The 22,360-nt window shown below is 37.8% G+C and overlaps 3 protein-coding genes and 1 long non-coding RNA gene across 4 annotated transcripts; all 4 read left to right on the forward strand.

The window, feature by feature from the left end:
* The first annotated feature begins 5,925 nt into the window (after positions 1-5,925).
* On the forward strand, positions 5,926-14,518 carry LOC131943680 (streptococcal hemagglutinin-like). The gene is made up of 10 exons (XM_059303894.1): positions 5,926-5,975; positions 6,077-7,644; positions 8,149-8,264; positions 9,361-9,419; positions 9,909-10,087; positions 11,401-11,500; positions 11,939-12,079; positions 12,357-12,535; positions 12,906-13,135; positions 14,082-14,518. The coding sequence occupies exons 1-10, from the start codon at positions 5,926-5,928 to the stop codon at positions 14,127-14,129; spliced, it is 2,670 nt and encodes an 889-aa protein (XP_059159877.1). The 3' UTR covers positions 14,130-14,518.
* Positions 14,519-16,324: 1,806 nt separating this feature from the next.
* On the forward strand, positions 16,325-18,631 carry LOC131943682 (uncharacterized). The gene has a single exon (XM_059303895.1). The coding sequence runs from the start codon at positions 16,325-16,327 to the stop codon at positions 18,629-18,631; it is 2,307 nt and encodes a 768-aa protein (XP_059159878.1).
* Positions 18,632-19,566: 935 nt separating this feature from the next.
* LOC131943655 (uncharacterized) lies at positions 19,567-20,166 on the forward strand. The gene is made up of 3 exons (XR_009386924.1): positions 19,567-19,639; positions 19,754-19,812; positions 20,119-20,166. It is a non-coding gene; the product is annotated as an uncharacterized LOC131943655 (long non-coding RNA).
* Positions 20,167-20,209: 43 nt separating this feature from the next.
* On the forward strand, positions 20,210-21,807 carry LOC131943683 (uncharacterized). Its single transcript, XM_059303896.1, has 4 exons — positions 20,210-20,297; positions 20,568-20,727; positions 20,988-21,134; positions 21,406-21,807. Exons 1-4 carry the CDS (start codon positions 20,210-20,212, stop codon positions 21,440-21,442), a joined length of 432 nt encoding a protein of 143 aa, XP_059159879.1. The 3' UTR covers positions 21,443-21,807.
* Positions 21,808-22,360: the final 553 nt, after the last annotated feature.

Consider the following 22,360-nt stretch of genomic DNA (forward strand, 5'->3'; position numbering starts at 1 on the left):
GTCAGTTAATGTTAATTGAAATCGATTATGTAATGTTCAACCTTAAGGTTGGTGGTTTGAGGACAAAACGAAGCAGAGGTCAAAACACTAATCAATGAATTGTAAAGCTACCGTGTTACAAAGACTGTTCGTGTAACCTAAATGAATTCAATGATCCAAAAATTGCGTTTAATGACAAGAATACACACCGATAAAGACGTGTGTCTCTTTACAATGCGTTGTTAGTTTATCTTAACGCTTACATAACCCCTAACACACATTTTTAGTGGCAGGCATTTTAGTTTAAAAACAACTCTATTTTTAATATATAGTTATAACTGAAGCTAAAGTCTTATAAGATACATTAGCTTGTTATAAATATGTATTAAAATAGAGTCACATTATTATAAGTCTTATAAGATACATATAATAATGTAGCTATAAGCTGATTTAACTTTTGTTACAGAGGACCTTTATTTCTGTATTCAAAATATGAACATTGTATTGAGTTTATATTTAGTGACGGACTAGGGGGTAAGGTTTAACTCGGTTACTGTCCGACAACAAGGGTAAGGGTAAGGGTAAGGGTAAGGGTAAGGGTAAGGGTAAGGGTAAGGGTAAGGGTAAGGGTAAGGGTAAGGGTAAGGGTAAGGGTAAGGGTAAGGGTAAGGGTAAGGGTAAGGGTAAGGGTAAGGGTAAGGGTAAGGGTAAGGGTAAGGGTAAGGGTAAGGGTAAGGGTAAGGGTAAGGGTAAGGGTAAGGGTAAGGGTAAGGGTAAGGGTAAGGGTAAGGGTAAGGGTAAGGGTAAGGGTAAGGGTAAGGGTAAGGGTAAGGGTAAGGGTAAGGGTAAGGGTAAGGGTAAGGGTAAGGGTAAGGGTAAGGGTAAGGGTAAGGGTAAGGGTAAGGGTAAGGGTAAGGGTAAGGGTAAGGGTAAGGGTAAGGGTAAGGGTAAGGGTAAGGGTAAGGGTAAGGGTAAGGGTAAGGGTAAGGGTAAGGGTAAGGGTAAGGGTAAGGGTAAGGGTAAGGGTAAGGGTAAGGGTAAGGGTAAGGGTAAGGGTAAGGGTAAGGGTAAGGGTAAGGGTAAAGGTAAGGGTAAGGGTAAGGGTAAGGGTAAGGGTAAGGGTAAGGGTAAGGGTAAGGGTAAGGGTAAGGGTAAGGTTAAGGGTAAAGGTAAGGGTAAAGTTAAGGGTAAAGTTAAGGGTAAAGGTAAAGGTAAAGGTAAGGGTAAGGGTAAGGGTAAGGGTAAGGGTAAGGGTAAGGGTAAGGGTAAGGGTAAGGGTAAGGGTAAGGGTAAGGGTAAGGGTAAGGGTAAGGGTAAGGGTAAGGTTAAGGGTAAGGGTAAGGGTAAAGGTAAAGGTAAGGGTAAGGGTAAAGGTAAAGGTAAAGGTAAAGGTAAAGGTAAAGGTAAAGGTAAAGGTAAATGTAAAGGTAAAGGTAAAGGTAAAGGTAAAGGTAAAGGTAAAGGTAAAGGTAAAGGTAAAGGTAAAGGTAAAGGTAAAGGTAAAGGTAAAGGTAAAGGTAAAGGTAAAGGTAAAGGTAAAGGTAAAGGTAAAGGTAAAGGTAAAGGTAAAGGTAAAGGTAAAGGTAAAGGTAAAGGTAAAGGTAAAGGTAAAGGTAAAGGTAAAGGTAAAGGTAAAGGTAAAGGTAAAGGTAAAGGTAAAGGTAAAGGTAAAGGTAAAGGTAAAGGTAAAGGTAAAGGTAAAGGTAAAGGTAAAGGTAAAGGTAAAGGTAAAGGTAAAGGTAAAGGTAAAGGTAAAGGTAAAGGTAAAGGTAAAGGTAAAGGTAAAGGTAAAGGTAAAGGTAAAGGTAAAGGTAAAGGTAAAGGTAAAGGTAAAGGTAAAGGTAAAGGTAAAGGTAAAGGTAAAGGTAAAGGTAAAGGTAAAGGTAAGGGCAAGGGTAAGGGTAAGGTTTCAGTTTCGGTTTCGGTTTAGATTTCGGTTAAGGTTAAGGTTTAGTTTTAGGTTTAGAAATAGTTTGAGGCTAACGCTAAGGCAAAGCTTGAAGTTGAGGTTGAAGTTTAGGTTAAGGTCAACCTTAAGAGTAAGGGTAATGGTAAAAATAAGGATAAGGGTTAGTGCTTGTGTTAGTCTCATTGTTACGTTTAAGTTTACGTTTATAGCTACTGCCACAAGATTCGAAAAAAAAAAACACACTAAGAGGCTAACACACATACACACACACGGACGCAAGACTGCACACTTCATGCACGCAAGCATATACACACGCACACACGTATACATGCCTTATGTTACAATCAGCGCTATAGTAGAGGTTAGAGAACAAAGAAACGAGGAAGCTATATGAACTATTCGCTAGCACCGGCTCGGATAAGCACATACAGTGTTTCTTCCAGACATTTTTCTCAGTGGGGGGTGGCACTTGATATTTTCATGGGGGGGGGGGGGCGGACAACATTTTCCGGGGGGCGGACACTGCTAAAAGTATATGTTTACTCTATAAATTCCATTTCTTTCGGCAGGGGGGGGGGGGCGGTAGACTGTCTTCGGGGGGGGGGGGGGGGCTTACCCCGAAGATATGCCTGGAAGAAACTCTGAGCACATACAAACCTAAATTATATGTATATCTAGGAGAGACACTCAATTAAGGTGTAGATCGAGAAAGTCTTTAAAAAACGGGGAAATGGGAATTAAATTTTTTTAATAAATCTAGAAGCGGGAAATATAGTACTGCCTCCCGTCAATTCATTAAAAAAATGGCAAAGGTTTGTCTTGTCAACCAGGTTTATTACAGACATTTTTCTTGAGTAGACACTTGAAGTTTCCGTGAGCGGGGTGTTGGAAGCGGGGGTAGTTGGGGTGAGGACACTGGTTGAATATATACATTTTCTATATAGATTTAAGTAATAGATGGCCAGTAAGCTCATGGCTACTAAGACGAAAAGTCCCGAGTTCGAAACCCACAGAGCTGATGAGACTCGATTAATGGGGACAATAACACATTTAGGAAAAAAAAGCTCCATGAATCAAACAACTTTTGCCTTCTAGTTTGTTCTTGATTGGACAAACGTTCTAGAAACAAATAAAAAATAAACCGGGAGTGATCTCCCCTTAACTTTCTCGAATATTCGTTTATAACACTACGAGGGATAGCAACTCGGGATATAGACAAGATTTTTAATCCATTTTTAATTACTTAAACTTTTAAAATAGAGTAGAATCTAGTAGAAAAAAAGAATTGCGTACCAAGTAATCGCAAAAAAATAATATGTGTATAATAGTGTGGAATATTATTATTACTTTATAAATTTACATGCGTTTTTTGAGAAATCGGAAATAGCGTAAATTACGTCTTCCGGTCAACGGAAATAACTCAAATAACTTCAAATGCTGCAATCAGATCTGGGCAGTCTAAGTTCTCTTCAGGTTCCCATGTGTTCTCTTAATCTGGATATCCTTTCCTTTTTAACAAGTAGGCCTATTCCATTTTTCCACCACGCATTCCTGAATCAACAACTTTTTCTACTGTAAATTCTTCTTCTTCACCTTCTTCCTCTTTCTCCTCCTCAACTGGATCATCCTTAGATTTTTCAGCCTGGTTGAAGAGAGGCCCAAACTTACCAGACATTTTTAAAATCAATGTATGGGGGGTCGAGCCGAATGACAAATCGAAAGTTTGCCTACGCTAAGCTTTGGACACTATTATAACCTAACATCATAGAGAAATCAGTTATTTTAAAGCTTCTTATTATTACGGTTTGTTTTATATGCTTTATTTAGCTCTCATAAGCGACCACAGTTATTATGTTCTTATTTTCAGTGCATTTAAAAAATCTGTGTTATAATAGCCGTTTATGTTTGTTTTATTTTATAGCGCAGACTACTGGTGTATTATTTAACCGTTCTATTTAAAAAGCTTGACTGACTTATCTCCCATGTTTACTCTACTTGTCACCAAGACCGACATTGTGATCACAGTCAAAGACCACAGAATATGGTTCTCAGGATATCGTAGATGTGACCTCGATGTTTTCTTACGGTGGGAGGGTTAGTTTGTCCCAAGGGGACTAGTTTCTGGACAGACCAGGGCCAAGTTCTAAAGTTGTGTATAGTGTGACTCACGTCCCTCCTGAAGGAAGGTGTAGACAAAATTTTCAGGTGGTTCCTTGTCGAAAAATATCAGACACTTTAGAAATTGTATATTTATACAAAAATAAAATCATCCTATAATATTATACTGTTTTAGTTATATCAATAACTAAGAAAAATAACTTTTCAGATGGAAATCCTAAACCATAAAGATGAAATTTAAAAAAAAGTTAACGCAATTTTAATCTAATTTAGAGAGGTACCCGTAATACATGTTTGATATATTTCAAAGTCCTGAAGTTTTTCAGTCACTGGCCGTTCAACATCTAGGCCAACCCGAATATGTTAAGATAAAATCCAAATAGGCAACGGGCCTGACAATACGAGGCTCCGTGGTGTGACCGACAGGTTTACTTTGGTCTAGATAATTATCTAATCCCTGTCGTAGGCTTACACAGACGTTATCAACGGGAGCATAACGTAAGTAGTGACTGTATGTAATCGTATGATTGTATGTCTCCATATAGCAAGGTAGCATAACGTAAGTAGTGATTGTATGTAACCATATGATCGTATGTCTCCATATAGCAAGGTAGCATAACTTAAGTAGTGATTTATGTAATCGTATGATTGTATGTCTCCATATAGCAAGGTAGCACAACGTAAATAGTTATTGTATGTAACCGTATGATCGCATGTCTCGATAAAGCTAGGTAGCATAACGTAAGTAGCGATTATATGTAACCTATGATCGTATGTGTCTTCATAGCCAGGTACAACAACGTAAGCAGTGATTGTATGTAACAGTACGATCGTATATTTCTTCAGAACCTAGTAAAACAACGTAAGTAGTGATTGAATGTAACTGTGTAATCGTATGTCTTTATAGCCAGGTAGCAAAACGTAAGTAGTGATTGTATGTAGCGTGCGTGTGATCATATGTGTCCTTATAATTCGGTAACACAAAGTAAGTAGTGTTTGTATGCAACCGTATGATCGCATATGCCTCCAGAACCTGGAGACATATGCAGCTTCAAGCATGTAACTAGCTTTTGTTTGATTACAAATGTGTTGGCCGAATGTATCAGAATGAAAACGGTAGATAAACTAACCTGAATTCGGGTGTGTTTCTGTGGCATAACTTTATGATTAGTTTTAACATTAATTTCTGCGAGCGTAATGTCACAATTGTTTTAGAACGTTGTGTTAGAGTACTAAACTGAACCTTCAAGTTTGAGTAGTGTTCCCCTACTCGAGTTAGCAGCAGCCATGAATCCAACCCGGTTAAATGATCGAATTAACGGCAGCAAAACACGACCACCGCCTGTCCCAAAGTAACTGAAACAGGTATGCGCTCCTTCATGAATCTAATAGACTGAATCATGTAACTTCATGTTTCTACGTTTTTATTTTACACCGTATTGCCTACACTGAGGTTATCTTTAAAAATTGAAATATATATCTCAGTGGGTTTTTAACATTTAGATTTAGCCTTTGATTGCGTTAGCTTTAGAACTTTTGTTACGGTCTTTAAATAAATTATACCCTGCACCAAATAATAGAACTCTAAAAAAAGTGTGTCATTTCAACTTTCAGACCATAAGAGAACCATTAAAACAGGATTTCAGGATTGAAAATTGAAAAACCTGAAAGTTTAAACATGACTGTAGCAGAACTATAAAGAGAAAACAAAATGAAGTCATTTGCTTTGCACGTGCTCTTCTTGTCCATCACGTGGTACGTGACGTGTACACTCGGACTAGCGAATCAAATATCGGACAATGTGACGTCATTGGCGAATGACAAAAATGAATCATTAGCCAGTGTCAGTGTTGGTGTTGATGATAAATCAGTTGCCAGTGTTGCTATTGATGATAAATCAGTTGCCAGTGTTGCTGTTGATGATAAATCAGTTACCACTGTTGCTGTTGATGATAAATCAGTTACCAGTGTTGGTGTTGATCATACAACAGTAGCCAGTGTAGGTGATACAACATTAGCCAGTGTCAGTAATTCAACAGCTGCCAGTGTCAGTAATTCAACAGCTGACAGTGTCAGTGCTTCAACAGCTGCCAGTGTCAGTGATTCAATAGCTGCCAGTGTCAGCGCTTCAACAGCTGCCAGTGTCAGTGCTTCAACAGCTGCCAGTGTCAGTGATTCAACAGCTGCCAGTGTCAGTGTTTCACCAGCTGCCAGTGTCAGTAATTCAAAAGCTGCCAGTGTCAGTGCTTCAACAGCTGCTAGTGTCAGTGCTTCACCAGCTGCCAGTGTCAGTGATTCAACAGCTGCCAGTGTCAGTGATTCAACAGCTGCCAGTGTCAGTGATTCAACAGCTGCCAGTGTCAGTGATTCAACAGCTGCCAGTGTCAGTGCTTCAACAGCTGCCAGTGTCAGTGATTCAACAGCTGCCAGTGTCAGCGCTTCAACAGCTGCCAGTGTCAGTGCTTCAACAGCTGCCAGTGTCAGTGCTTCAACAGCTGCCAGTGTCAGTGATTCAACAGCTGCCAGTGTCAGTGATTCAACAGCTGCCAGTGTCAGTGCTTCAACAGCTGCCAGTGTCAGTGCTTCACCAGCTGCCAGTGTCAGTGATTCAACAGCTGCCAGTGTTAGTGCTTCAACAGCTGCCAGTGTCAGTGCTTCACTAGCTGCCAGTGTCAGTGATTCAACAGCTGCCAGTGTCAGTGATTCAACAGCTGCTAGTGCCAGTGCTTCACAAGCTGCTAGTGTCAGTGCTTCAACAGCTGCCAGTGTCAGTGCTTCAACAGCTGCCAGTGTCAGTGCTTCACCAGCTGCCAGTGTCAGTGATTCACTAGCTGCCAGTGTCAGTGCTTCAGCAGCTGCCAGTGTCAGTGATTCAACAGCTGCCAGTGTCAGTGCTTCAACAGCTGCCAGTGTCAGTGCTTCACCAGCTGCCAGTGTCAGTGATTCAACAGCTGCCAGTGTCAGTGATTCAACAGCTGCCAGTGTCAGTGATTCAACAGCTGCCAGTGTCAGTGATTCAACAGCTGCCAGTGTTAGTGCTTCAACAGCTGCCAGTGTCAGTGCTTCACTAGCTGCCAGTGTCAGTGATTCAACAGCTGCCAGTGTCAGTGATTCAACAGCTGCCAGTGTCAGTGATTCACCAGCTGCCAGTGTCAGTGATTCAACAGCTGCCAGTGTCAGTGCTTCAACAGCTGCCAGTGTCAGTGCTTCAGCAGCTGCCAGTGTCAGTGCTTCAGCAGCTGCCAGTGTCAGTGATTCAGCAGCTGCCAGTGTCAGTGATTCACTAGCTGCCAGTGTCAGTGATTCAACAGCTGCCAGTGTTAGTGCTTCAACAGCTGCCAGTGTCAGTGCTTCAACAGTAGCTAGTGGTGGTGACGCATCAGTTGCCAGTGTTGATGATAGAGACAACACAACAACACAACCACAGCCAACCACTCTCTCACCAGACAACACAACACAGCCTGCTTTAAGTACAGTAGCCGTACCCAGTCCATCAACCTCTGATGCTAACAACACCATCACCGTTGTAACACCTGTAATCAACACCATCACCATTGTCACGCCTTTAATCAACACCACCACCGTTGTAACACCTTTAATCAGCACCACCACTGAAGATATTCCAGTTGATAACACAGGTATGCCAACTAATGTTTTTAAAGCCATTTTGACTCTTTATTTATCAGCACTGAATAATCAAATCACTGATAGAGTGAAGTCCCTTGCTATAATCTTTCTCTACTATTGTTCTTAGGCTTAAATAGTGTACACATATTTTACACGTGTAGTAGATCAGTACACAACGTGTGAATCAGGCGGTAATAGACATTGTATGATTAACTTTATATTGCTCACGGTTACTAAGAAAGTATGTATATTTACTCGCACTATACTAGCACATCGTGTTAAGTATATATGTTTGAAACATACAAATTATGGATTTGATGTTTAAATTTAAGTCAACTTGTAACGTCGATTCACATTGATTAAATTAGTAAATGTAAGCTTTTTTTTTAAACCTGATGTAAATTATTTTACACTTTAAATATCGAGATAAAAACTTGATTTGCCTAACATTATAAATACAACTGGGAAGCCTGCTGTCTTATAATAAAACATGTTTTACTCTCCATCTCACTTAGATCAAGCGGAACTAAAGCTTTTATTAGTCGTAAAGATTGATCGAGAGTTTGTGGCTGATCTAAATGATACGAATTCTGAAGTGTTTAATGAAACATCTGTTTTCTATTCTCTAAAGGTCAGTGTTTAAGTTGTATTTATTTCGCTAAATCTTACCCTAATACAACACCACTTAAATCACAGTTGTCTAGTGTTTTTTTTGTTACACTTTGAAATATAAAGTATGTAGCAGAAGATCTATTAGGTCTACCACAGAACCATTGTGTTGATAACTTGACATTTTATTGTTAGTAATTATAATTCAAAATAGATTACTGAAACATATTGCAAGATAGAAAAAAACCCACCATGATTAGTAATTTTCGGATACCAAATGTGTTTCAAAGTTATACTATGTTAAAGTATGCGCAACTATTAAGCTTATTTAGTCAAAAATTACATACGGCGTGCATACGCAGATTTTTGGGGTCGGGGCAGCGGCAAGACCAGAAAAAGGCGCCATTTATTTGATATTTTCAATATTACAAGACTGACAGAGATCCTAAAATCCAAAGATAGTAAAAAAGGTATCTCATATCAGAGACGAACTGCCAAATTGAGCGTAAACTCTCAAGTAAAAGCTACAGCCGTGAAGTATTGTGGTGTAGATGTAGATGTACAGATGCTAAAGGGGACTGACTTGACAAAAAGGCGTCTGGTTCTGTCAAGCGCTCAACTAGGGGGTCAAGATGTATTTTTTCTCCTTCTTCGTTTTAAACGTATTATTGAAGGTGATTTCTTCTAACGCGGGTAGGACGTGTCAACGTGTGGTACGACATATTGCCCTTTAAGTCCGACTTCAGGTTTCATTTCACGATTTTTCTGAATGATTTACCAGGCAGTGGTTGTTTGACTTTAACGCTTCCTCTCCTTGACGAGTTTCTGTCCCCAGCTAACAAGCCTCATACCCTCCCCGCCCGACCGCATCTAACCCCGGCGAATTATTAAAATAAAAGATATTTACAAAACATATAATAGACAATTGATAACTGCAGTTTCAATTTATGAATTTTATGCATTCTTATGAAATATATTTTTAGCTGGAAGTTGTTTAAATGTGTTTTTGAATTAATCTCCAAAAAGGCGCCGTTATCCTGAAATCTGTCCCAGGGGGTGCGCCTCTCCCACATCTCCTCTGCATACGCCTTTGCTTAATATCTTCGTATTGTCCCCAGCTAAGCCACGCCTATGAAAATGTCACAAATTTCAAGACAATTGAAATTTTAGATTTTCGGTAAGCTATTTGTACACATTTTAGAAAGATTACCACACATGTATTAAACTCAGGGGCGTAGCGAGAGGGGGGTGACACCATTTAGGGGGGTGACACATAGGCAAAAAATAGCAAAATATATAGAGAAAAACTTGAGGGGGGGGGGTGCAAATCGAGAGTTTGAGGGGGGGGGGGTGCAAATCGAAAATTTGAAAGTTTGTTCCCGGGAAGGGTCGCTACGCCTCTGGGGGGGGGGTGACACCATTAAGTGCCGCACCGGGTGACACCCGACCTCGCTACGCCACTGATTAAACTTAACAGCTATATGCAAGGATTAAATTATACATTAATCTCAAAACATTTTAACCTCATTTTAGAGTCTCTTTTCACCTAGAGAACATGAGAAGAGAGGCTATTAATCTATTTTTGTAACTTCATGTAAAATTAATTGAATTAATTTGACTTACCTTGGTTGTTTTAATTACTGCTGTGGTTTTTATGTAACATCAGACCAGGGAGCATTTTGATTGATTACAATGTTGTGTTGGAGGCGACGTCATCCACCAACTTCACTATCGACACGTCGAGACTGAGAACAGATCTAGATGAGGCTCGAGCAGAGCTGGAGAACATCCCACAGATGAACATCACTTACCTGGATAACACATACGAGGGGGCTGTGGAAGCAGGTATAGTGAATACACAAACAGAACACTTAAAACATGCGTTTTTTCCTAAAGCTACATCGTGTGATTTATTTCTTGACCATGCGAGTTCTATTAAGATATCACTTGCAATGATGACACTGATAAAGTATTTTCACGTGAGATTCTTCTACTTATAATTTTATAGACTGTCAACATCATTTATCTTGTAGGAAGTGAAGATGTTTTATAGGCCGAAGATGGGGTTCGAGGTGGGGTTATTGGTTCTAGTATCTCGAATAATACGTAAAAAATACAATTAAACATTAAATTCTTCATTGATTACGTAATTAGGTTATTTAGTTAAGTCCTGAATAGGGAATATCCGTGACCTTGGTAGTGTGGTGAGAAAACAAAGGGGAACGAACTCTGCATGTCTTGTGTACTAACATTACTAGAGTCGTATCCCTTGACATATTTGGTAGGTTCCTAAGTGCTTTTGAAAAATTTTGTCTAATGCTGAAATATTACTCAGTTCAAAATATCTGACTCTTATCACAAAAAATCAAGGTACTTTATAATTCCCTACATGTAAAGTTACCCCTTCTAAGCTAGTTCCAGGGGACAAATGAAGTAGAGCTCACCTATTTCACCTGTACCTTATATGTCTGTATGTTGTGTTGAGTAATGCAACTCGTGATATTCGCCTCTAGCTTATATGTCTATATGTTGGGTTGAATAATGCGACTCATAATATTCTCCTCTACCTTATATGTCTGTATGTTGTGTTGAGTAATGCGACTCATGATATTTTTCTCTACCTTATATGTCTGTATGTTGTGTTGAGTAATGCGACTCATTACATTCTCCTCTAGCTTATATGTCTATATGTTGGGTTGAGTAATTCGACTCATGATACTCTCTACCTTATATGTCTATATGTTGTGTTGAGTAATGCGACTCATGATATTTTTCTCTACCTTATATGTCTGTATGTTGTGTTGAGTAATGCGACTCATGATATTTTTCTCTACCTTATATGTCTGTATGTTGTGTTGAGTAATGCGACTCATGAAATTCTCCTTTAGCTTATATGTCTGTATGTTGTGTTGAGTAATGCGACTCATGATATTCTCCTCTACCTTATATGTCTGTATGTTGTGTTGAATAATGTTACTCATGATATTTTGCTCTACCTTATATGTCTATATGGTGGGTTGAGTAATGCGACTCATTACATTCTCCTTTAGCTTATATGTCTATATGTTGGTTTGAATAATGCAACTCGTGATATTCGCCTCTACCTTATATGTCTATATGGTGGGTTGAGTAATGCAACTCATGATATTCTCCTCTAGCTCTGACAAACGTGAGCTCCGAGCTTAAGGACGAATGCTTCATCTACAACATTTGCTCAAGACAATGCTCCAACGTCACCAACTCAACAACATGCAGCAGGTACGTCACGTGATAGAAACTACAACAACATTGTTCATGTTGTTTTGGTTTGCTTTATGTTTGTTTAACACTTGCTATTCCTTATAGATATGATTTGGACTTTTTACTTTTGTTTTGGTTAAATAGACGCCATGCAGCAAAAAAGTGTTTAAAAACATCACCAACTATAGTTTAAATAACTTTAAATTTATTACTTTCAGCGTGTTTTATTTAAAGTCTAGGATTACTTTTAAAATTGTTTAAACAATGACATATCTTCACACTGTATGCTCAAAATCAGGCTTAAAATCAATTAAATTATTGATTGCTAATACATGACTGGATGCTAATCTAATGATACAAGTTAAACACTTCAAAGTCCAATAAATTAGTTGTGACAAGCAGAATAATCTGCTGTTTGAAAACACTCACGTAGTCTGATGTTGTATCTTTGAACAGGTGTGTGGAAGCTAAAGTCACGTGCCAGAAGCAGAAGACCAGCGACGATCTATCGACCAATGATATCATCTTCCTAGCCATTGGCTGTGGCTGCGCATGCGCCGTCATCTTACTGACCATCATTGTGCTTTGTAAAATAAGGTAGGCTCTACAGTTTACATTAGCACACCCAACAAAAGATAGAAAAGTGATGTGTGTATGCAGTTGTTTCATGATTGTGTTATCGTCCTCTCCCTGCCAAATATTATGTAGTCAATCATTATACACAATAACAGTTATGTAATGTGGTTTTAAAAATACAACAAAGTAAAGGTAAATAATTACATTAAGTAAAAATCGATCACTAAACTTAACGTATTTCGTATTAATTTTCTTAAAGATATGTTATTCATTTATTTCATGATTGCGATATATTCAGGAGAGATACGATTCGGTCGAAGAAAGGGTTAGATGACATGGACGGCAAAGTAGATGACTTAGAGGGGAAACTAGATGACTTAGAGAGAAAGTCAGACAAACAGGAGTCAACCGAACATCAGGCCATGGCTTATAAATCTTCCAGCAGGTCCGCTATAATAGACCCGGAGTTTTATGAAGGTAAGTGGCATTAAGTCAAGCTATATTAGACCCGGAGTTTTATGAAGGTAAGTGGCATTAAGTCAGGCTATATTAGACCCGGAATTTTATGAAGATCAGTGGCATTAAGTCAAGCTATAATAGACCCGGAGTTTTATGAAGGTAAGTGACACTAAGTCAAGTTAATCTAGACTGCTAACCCGGATTCGAACTCGAGACTTTCTTGTTAGCTGTCTAGTTTTCTACCTCTAGACCACGCCGGCTACACACTTTGGAGCTAACGTGTTGGAATACTTTACGCTGCGTAAAGGGACATAACCAAAATAATTTTTTTGCAAGCCTTTACAAAGAATCTGATTTTAAAACCTGTATAATTGTATTCAAACTTCAGGTGCCAGGGGCAGTAAGCGAGGGGGACAGGACAACAAGGGATACTCGCACGGAGCCAGCCAGCGGTCAGACAGGGATGGCTGGTCCTCCCATGGCTTGTCGGGACGGTGGGGGACATTGAATGAGAGGAAGGAGACCCGCCCGGCAGTCGGCACCACGCTGCGTCATGACGACATAGAGATGACGTCACGGACTGGGGGGCAGGGCTGGAGAGACACCGCCTCTAGTACTGTGAGTACATAGAATTTTTAAAATTCGAAGTCTAAAAACTGAAAAAAAAAACATATTTGCAACTAAAGATGTCAAGAAAAAGAACCTCTTATATTTTCTAGAGGCTCTTAAAATACAAAAAAAAAAAAAAACCCACTGTAGCCTATATGTTTAAAATATGAGTTGAGGGTTTGTTAATTAACAAATTACTCACTTCGGTTCCAGTTATAAATATCAAAATCGTTGGTTTTCAATTAAAGACACGCTTCAGTAACCACCAGCTGCTCAGTCCTACCGCACAAACCAGACTTTACCAACATACTTTTTTTTTCTTTCTTTACAACATCACCGACTCAAGATGTGTCTCCCATTAGCCAGGCAGACCCTCAACACGGCAAACTCCGACTAACTGGCTTAGATATCGGTTTGATTGCCGTGTATCGGCCACTTCTGTCTTTCGAACCTCACCAGGCTTATCTTCCGCCTCACTGAACGCAGGGTAAACTCGTACCCCACCGTCCAGTACCCGGCTTGACCATAGGGGTAGTTCGGACCAACCGTCAATATCCTCCTCATCCAGACTATGTCATATCAGATCATTTTTCTACCATTACTCCCAGCAGACGCCTAGTCATTCCTGGCTCCTCTTCCACTCTGAATTCCTCCCTAGTGGTGATGGTTTTGTTGCTAACGTTATCCCCTCTCCAACCTCAAATCCAAACTAATCTTGGGAGACGGCAAACTTTGGGGTTTATGTAAATGCTGAAGTAATAGGGTGATTTACATACACAACTATTAAGTAAGTCCTCCCATATATTTCATGCAAGCAGTGACTAAATTGTGGATTTACTGATTTCTGAAAACATAGATAGGCTTTGTAAATTATCCAAATTATCAAGTGCTATGAGGGACTCTTTTTATTTTGTCATTGCAATAATCTAATATTTAACGTTCCATTTGCTTTCAGAAATCTTACAACATTCCAAGGGTATATTTGAAAGAGGATCTGCGCTAATTCAGGATTTTTTTCATCTGATTTTAGTGATTGTAATAATGGTTTGCTAATTCAACTAGTATATATTTCATGGCAGGGTATTGTATTTTTGGAACCCTGAAAACGTACCTTTGTCTGTAATTAAATACCCATCATAACCTGTTTTAGAACTGTAAATTTTAATTAAGTCATTTTGAATTAGCTGCTTTTCATACATTTATAAAAACATGCTGACACATTTATATATTTTATCCTTCAACCAATGTAGCTAGGAAAATAATGACATACACAGCTATAGTTTTCCTTACACATTGTGTTTTATATACTTTGATATTCAATGAGTGTGATTGTGTAAATTATATCTAATGTAGTTGTATGTTTGATGCTTCATATATTCATGTATAAACGATTGTACGCATAACAATAAAAATATAAATAAATCACATAGATCTACTTTGTCTTTAGCAACAACGTTAGTACTTTAAATACGTATTTTTAGTTTCTTCCAGGCAACACTTTGGGGTGGGGGGGGGGGGCTACGGAGAAAGTCTACCGCCCTACCCCCTCCTCGAACGAAATGGAATTTATATAGAAAACGTTTACTTTTACCAGTGTCCGCCCCCGGGTAAGCCCCCCCCCCATTCCCGGAGAAAAAAGTCTGGAAGAAACACTGTAGGCATACATATTTCTTTTTGTTATACACAGTACGTTGCATTACTAGACACATGAAAACATTTTTTCTTAACACCAATTCTAATTAGACCCCTCTATAATAATTTGTTCTTCCGTACTGCTGTCTATTATAATACGTTTTTATTGGATGCTATAAACTTTATATAAAGAAAGGTCGAATATAATACATTTTATATGCTCTCTTTATATCAGATTCCAACACAATACACACAACTTTCTCAGATCTTCACAATAAGAAGTTCTATAAACATAAGCTTAAATCAAGACATTCATCTCTCTCGGAATGCGGCACAAACAATCATTCTTATTTTCTGTTCATTTTGTTGCCTAACTTATATAAACATTTTATAAGGAGTAACGAACACGTTTAGGCGTGTCGTTATTTGGACCACAAACATAACTAATGGCTACAACCAAACAGGAAGTAACGGCAGTTGTAGATAACAGAGAGCATCCGATTTGGTCGCTATAGAAACGTCATAAACACACTTTTTTGTGGGTTGAGAACTATCAAATGTCACATTTGTTTCTTTAAAAAATATACCGGCCAACGAAAGACAGAAACTGTTGTAATTTAAGAACAGAGTTGAAGCTTATATTATTACGCCTACTATCATCGATTAAAAGAGATTTAAAAAAAAAATTCACTCCAATATTTTGAAGTGTTTTAATTGTTCCAAATTCGGACACTTTAGATATATACTTCAGGTGAGTTATCGAAATATGCATTTCTAGACTAGGTACATCAGAATTTCGTTACGTCGATTTCTTCAAAACTTGACAAATTTATTTTAAGAGTCAGATATTAATGCAATCCTAATATTATAACCTTTGATTTTTCCATACACATTGAACAGATATTTATAAAATCTGAAAATATAAACATTGTTAACGAATTGTCTAAACACTTTTTATCATATCGGTTTAAATAACATTAAAAATCATTGATGCTGCATTTCTTTATTTAAATCGTCTATTTTAATACTGACTGAACTCGATAACGATTACAGAGAAAGGACCTTTTTTTTAACTTCACATATATCTAGAATAGAGGACTTAAATTATAATCGAAATACTGTTAGGGGGAACTTAACGTTTTTACTCCTACTTGAATCTAAAAACCTAATTTTGCAATTATACTGTTTCTTTCTCTTCTCTCTCTCTCTCTCTCTCTCTCTCTCTCTCTCTCTCTCTCTCTCTCTCTCTCTCTCCCCCCTCTCTCTCTTACTCAGTATTACATCGAATTTGTAAGTTTTTTAACAAATTTGAGTGATTCTCGTGTACACATGAAGTAATTAACTCTATTTTCACATTCAATCCCAAACTTTACTGTAACAAAAAAAAATGAACAAAAATGTATCAATTATTAATGTAGAAAAACGATGTTAAATATAAAATAACACTTGAAAAATAAAAAAAAAATCATATGTTAAAGTTAATTAAAAATCTTCTGTTCAATTTTTCTGTTGTTTCAGCGTTATACAATTTACACAACGACAGCACAAGATTACTGCTTTGAAAACATGATGGAATACACAGCATCAGTAACACTTACTACACTTGTAATAGCATCCGTTATGCCAGCTTCTATACAAATTACTAGCCCCACTGAGATAACTTCATCTAGCCCCACTGAGATAACTTCATCTAGCCCCACTGAGATAACTTCATCTAGCCCCACTGAGATAACTTCATCTAGCCCCACTGAGATAACTTCATCTAGCCCCACTGAGATAACTTCATGTAGCCCCACTGAGATAACTTCATCCAGCCCCACTGAGATAACTTCATCTAGCCCCGCTGAGATAACTTCATCTAGCCCCACTGAGATAACTTCATCTAGCCCCACTGAGATAACTTCATCTAGCCCCACTGAGATAACTTCATCTAGCCCCACTGAGATAACTTCATCTAGCCCCACTGCGATAACTTCATCTAGCCCCACTGAGATAACTTCATCTAGCGTTACTGAGACTTCATCTAGCACCAGTAAGACACCTTTATCTAGCCCCACTGAGATAACTTCATCTAGCGTTACTGAGACTTCATCTAGCACCAGTAAGACACCTTTATCTAGCCCCACTGAGATAACTTCATCCAGCCCCACTGAGATAACTTCATCTAGCGTTACTGAGACTTCATCTAGCACCAGTAAGACACCTTTATCTAGCCCCACTGAGATAACTTCATCCAGCCCCACTGAGATAACTTCATCTAGCGTTACTGAGACTTCATCTAGCACCAGTAAGACACCTTTATCTAGCCCCACTGAGATAACTTCATCCAGCCCCACTGAGATAACTTCATCTAGCGTTACTGAGACTTCATCTAGCACCAGTAAGACACCTTTATCTAGCCCCACTGAGATAACTTCATCCAGCCCCACTGAGATAACTTCATCTAGCGTTACTGAGACTTCATCTAGCACCAGTAAGACACCTTTATCTAGCCCCACTGAGATAACTTCATCCAGCCCCACTGAGATAACTTCATCTAGCGTTACTGAGACTTCATCTAGCACCAGTAAGACACCTTTATCTAGCCCCACTGAGATAACTTCATCCAGCCCCACTGAGATAACTTCATCTAGCGTTACTGAGACTTCATCTAGCACCAGTAAGACACCTTTATCTAGCCCCACTGAGATAACTTCATCCAGCCCCACTGAGATAACTTCATCTAGCGTTACTGAGACTTCATCTAGCACCAGTAAGACACCTTTATCTAGCCCCACTGAGATAACTTCATCCAGCCCCACTGAGATAACTTCATCTAGCGTTACTGAGACTTCATCTAGCACCAGTAAGACACCTTTATCTAGCCCCACTGAGATAACTTCATCCAGCCCCACTGAGATAACTTCATCTAGCGTTACTGAGACTTCATCTAGCACCAGTAAGACACCTTTATCTAGCCCCACTGAGATAACTTCATCCAGCCCCACTGAGATAACTTCATCTAGCGTTACTGAGACTTCATCTAGCACCAGTAAGACACCTTTATCCAGCCCCACTGAGATAACTTCATCCAGCCCCACTGAGATAACTTCATCTAGCGTTACTGAGACTTCATCTAGCACCAGTAAGACACCTTTATCTAGCCCCACTGAGATAACTTCATCCAGCCCCACTGAGATAACTTCATCTAGCGTTACTGAGACTTCATCTAGCACCAGTAAGACACCTTTATCTAGCCCCACTGAGATAACTTCATCCAGCCCCACTGAGATAACTTCATCTAGCGTTACTGAGACTTCATCTAGCACCAGTAAGACACCTTTATCTAGCCCCACTGAGATAACTTCATCCAGCCCCACTGAGATAACTTCATCTAGCGTTACTGAGACTTCATCTAGCACCAGTAAGACACCTTTATCTAGCCCCACTGAGATAACTTCATCTAGCGTTACTGAGACTTCATCTAGCACCAGTAAGACACCTTTATCTAGCCCCACTGAGATAACTTCATCTAGCGTTACTGAGACTTCATCTAGCACCAGTAAGACACCTTTATCTAGCCCCCCTTTGACATTTCCTAAAATAACTTCCCACACCACACCGTCTACAGGATATGCTAAAAGTACAAATATTATTTTGAGAACCAACTACACCGTGACACGTTTAATTACTCTCATTACTGAGGCCACAATTCTAGCCACGAACAAATTACCCACTACAGCTTATAACAGCATCGATACACAGACAGCAGCAACTTTAGATACGACTCAGAATAAAACCTTGACAAGGCTACTAAATGGTAAGCATCTACCTTTAAGTTATTCCGATTTTGTAACAATGTCTAGTACACCTGAATATTTGTTTTCGTTTTAATGTAATATCAGAATACACTTACGTTATGAACAGGAAACGCGGCGAAATCGATTGGAGAATTCAAAAATAGAGCCCTGAATTAAAAAAATTAAAAACTTTAATAAGAGAAAACTAAAAACTTGACAAGATATCGTATCACGAAATATTCACTAACGAAGAATAATACAAATATTTAAAAATTCGCTCATACCCTGTCCCATAAATGGAAAATTAAACTATGCATCGAAATGAATATATTATATATATATATATATATATATATATATATATATATATATATATATATATATATATATATATATATATATATATATATATATGTGTAGTAATCCCTTAGTTAAAAAATTTAATAGATCCAGAATCAGCCGCGATTAATGAAAACTGCGAAGTAGTGTATGTATAATATTAATAAGTGCATATGAAACCATGCAAGTGCATAAATAATCATCTTTATCATCATTATCATACATTCACTAGAGAATTTAAAGGGTTGAGACCGTTTATAGCCATTTTCAAGGTTTTCACAAGTAATATATTTTTTAAACAAACAGACAAACGAGAACAGCAAATAAAAATAATAATAATTCCCCAATGTATAGACGCCGCGGTAAATGAATCACGAAGTATCTAAGGAATACTGTATATATATATATATATATATATATATATATATATATATATATATATATATATATATATATATATATATATACATATGTGTATTTGTGTGTGTGTGTGTGCCTGTTTGTGTTCGCATTATTGATAGTGTTGATTATTTGCTATCATTTTGAGTTAACATCTTCTTATTTTATTAAAAGAAGTAAAGATTTACATCTAGTTCAAATAATTTTAAATAATTTAATATGTCAACAATTTCATATTCCAGTATCAGACTCAATTCCTATTAGCATCAATTTTTCAATCGAGTTTAACCTATCTTTCAATGACCAACTCAACGATAGACATTCAGAAATGTACAACGAAACAGCCAACAACTATACTAAACTGGTAAACACATTTGGTCAAAGTGTTTGTTTTTTATGTTAACTAGGTGCAAATAATATCATAATTTAGCATAACACAGCTGTGTGTAGTTTAACCTTGTGAAATTATATTTTTCAGCTAGCTAAGCAATATGAAAACGTAACAAACTTTGTTCAAATAGATATCAAGCAGTTTAGGTGAGAATCTTTTAAATATCCCTATCAAAGCAGCATAATGCAACATTTTTTTTAATATATGAGATTCAATAACTATTGCAATACCTACAACAAGAAATCAGTGTAATTAAATAAAACAGATATAGAATTTGTATTGATTGTAGTTATAATATGCAGTTATTAAACTGTTAAAACTAATTCAAATTAATTTGCTTTTTAATTTTCTTCAATCAGGTTTCTCGTGTTCTGTTCTCAATGTTAATATTTTAAAATTAATCACACATATTTGCTTTAACGATAGAATCATTTTATCTCCTTATGCATCAGACCAGGCAGTATTATAGTGGACTATGACGTCATCATCAATGCCTTCACCAATAGCTCCGTGTTGGTCAATGTGTCTTTGGTCAGGTCCGACATGCTAAAGGTGTTGGACGCACTGTCACAGTTGCCGGATGTCAGCTTAACATACCTGAAGGAAAACTTCAACAGATCTCTGGATAAAGGTAAATTAAAATACTCATATGAGAACACGTTGCTTTAAAAAAACTGTTTAATAAGCTGTCAATATCTGCCAATTTGTTAGACCCAATTTTTTAAAAGCGGTAGCACTTCAAAATACATTCGACAATACGATATCTATTACATTAAAGTTAGTATAATTCACTTTAAAAATACTAATTCTAAAAACGTTTTCGTAATTTCATAAATATAAATTGCCATTAAAAACCCCGTAAGGTAGGTTTTCTAACATTTTTTTCGTATTGTCCTTTCAGGTGTGGCATATTTAAATAATGTAACGGACAACTTTTGTCTGATCGAGAGTATATGTCCGGCTAATTACAGCTGCGATCGCCAGCAAAAAGTCTGTGTGTATGAGTATGTGAACAGTGAATGTTGTGATGTTACCACTTCAACTGTTTATGATAGATCAGGGTAAGTTTAACGAACACGCTAATATTACAATCAAACACATCCCAGTTATATATATATATATATATATATATATATATATATATATATATATATATATATATATATATATATATACATATATATACATACATAAATATAAATATAAATATATATATATATATATATATATATATATATATATATATATATATATATCTAGATAGATAGATATATATATATACATGTGTGTATAGCTGAGAACAAAACCTACTATTTCTCAGTGAACTTTTATCCATTACGATCTCGAACCAAGAAGATTCCGGTATGAAAGTATCATCCATCATAGCCATCTCTCTTTCTGTGTCGACTGCTGTTGTTATTATAGTGTCCGTGGTGGTGGTCTTTGTTCTACACAAACACAAACACAGGTGAGTTCTTGTTGGCTTTGTCTTGGATGCCTTTAGATAAATTTGCAAAAGTGTTCTTAACTATAGAAATATTTTTATAAGATTATAGCCATGTTCTATTCTATAAAGAAAATAACGTTTTAATACACCTTTATTTTTCGAATTTAATATTATTCAAGTCTATAGGTGATGTGGTTTTATAAGTATTGTTAAAATTGTGAAACAAGATCAATAAAGTAAAGTTTTTAAAAATTGATATTGTGTCTATTTATAGATTTTTTTTTCTTGCCAGAAATAAGGTTGGGACTCTGCTTGAAGATGGCAGCTAAACTCCGATGTGTGGCGTTAAAATCGTGAAACCTACGTCATATTATTTTGTTATTTGCTGCTTGTAAACATGAATTTGTTACCATTATGTTCCACTGTGTTAATGCTATTACAATTGTTCTTTAATCTGCTATGATATGGAAGCTCTACCTGAATATCCAAACCAGCTTTTTAATCTATGACCTTGCTTTGTCTACTTTGCTAACATTGATCCCTAGCACTTCAAGCTAACCATAATATCAAACTACATACCCCATATACCCGAATGGACGACGTGGTCGAATGGTAGAGCGAGTACATGTCCCAGGTTAGAGTCGTAGCGTGTACCTAGGTCCACCAGACCATGAAGGGTACTTGACTTACGTTAAAGCGGCTGGTCATATTTTTTTACCACACTATCCCTTTATATGTCACACGAAAAGGTGAGCTCTACACCTGCCCCGTTAAGCCTCAATTCCAGTTTCATCTTCACCCCCCCCCCCCCGGCAACCGAGCTAATCCAATACCTTACCTCCAAACCAACTGTTACATCTCCCCCCACCTCCCACGCACCCCTAACTTATCCCGAACTTATCCCCAAACCCCTTGTTTCATCTTCTCCCTCACTCCCCCACACGCACCCCTAACTTATCCTGTACCTTACCTCAAAACCCCTTGTTTCATCTCCCCCCACGCACCCCTAACTTATCCCATGCCTTACCCCCAAACCCCATCCTTGAAACACCTCCTCACACCTTTCCTCACGCCCCAGCACCCCTAGGTTATCTCGGCCCCGTCCTACAGGTACAAACATCCCATTACACTAAACTGCCCACATCCGTAATGTCAAGACCAAAAAAATACATTACCATTTGCCAGCCAGATAACACTAATCTCAGTACTAAGATTTTAAAAAATCTCAGCATATAAAAAAAACACCT

Source organism: Physella acuta, unplaced genomic scaffold, assembly GCF_028476545.2.
Source record: "Physella acuta isolate Inbredline_101_S28 unplaced genomic scaffold, ASM2847654v3 ptg000464l, whole genome shotgun sequence".
NCBI classification, from domain to species: Eukaryota; Metazoa; Mollusca; class Gastropoda; family Physidae; genus Physella; species Physella acuta.

What these genes read in the sequence shown, in the direction of transcription:
- LOC131943683 (XM_059303896.1), top strand. Translation starts at nt 20,210, where the DNA reads ATGCTAAAGGTGTTGGACGCACTGTCACAGTTGCCGGATGTCAGCTTA. An exon ending in CAACAGATCTCTGGATAAAG is followed by an intron (nt 20,298 to 20,567) that starts GTAAATTAAAAT and finishes TTGTCCTTTCAG; the next exon opens with GTGTGGCATATTTAAATAAT. An exon ending in ACTGTTTATGATAGATCAGG is followed by an intron (nt 20,728 to 20,987) that starts GTAAGTTTAACG and finishes ACTATTTCTCAG; the next exon opens with TGAACTTTTATCCATTACGA.
- LOC131943682 (XM_059303895.1), top strand. Translation starts at nt 16,325, where the DNA reads ATGATGGAATACACAGCATCAGTAACACTTACTACACTTGTAATAGCA.
- LOC131943680 (XM_059303894.1), top strand. Translation starts at nt 5,926, where the DNA reads ATGATAAATCAGTTACCACTGTTGCTGTTGATGATAAATCAGTTACCA. An exon ending in ATTGAAATTTTAGATTTTCG is followed by an intron (nt 9,420 to 9,908) that starts GTAAGCTATTTG and finishes ATGTAACATCAG; the next exon opens with ACCAGGGAGCATTTTGATTG. An exon ending in CGAGGGGGCTGTGGAAGCAG is followed by an intron (nt 10,088 to 11,400) that starts GTATAGTGAATA and finishes ATTCTCCTCTAG; the next exon opens with CTCTGACAAACGTGAGCTCC.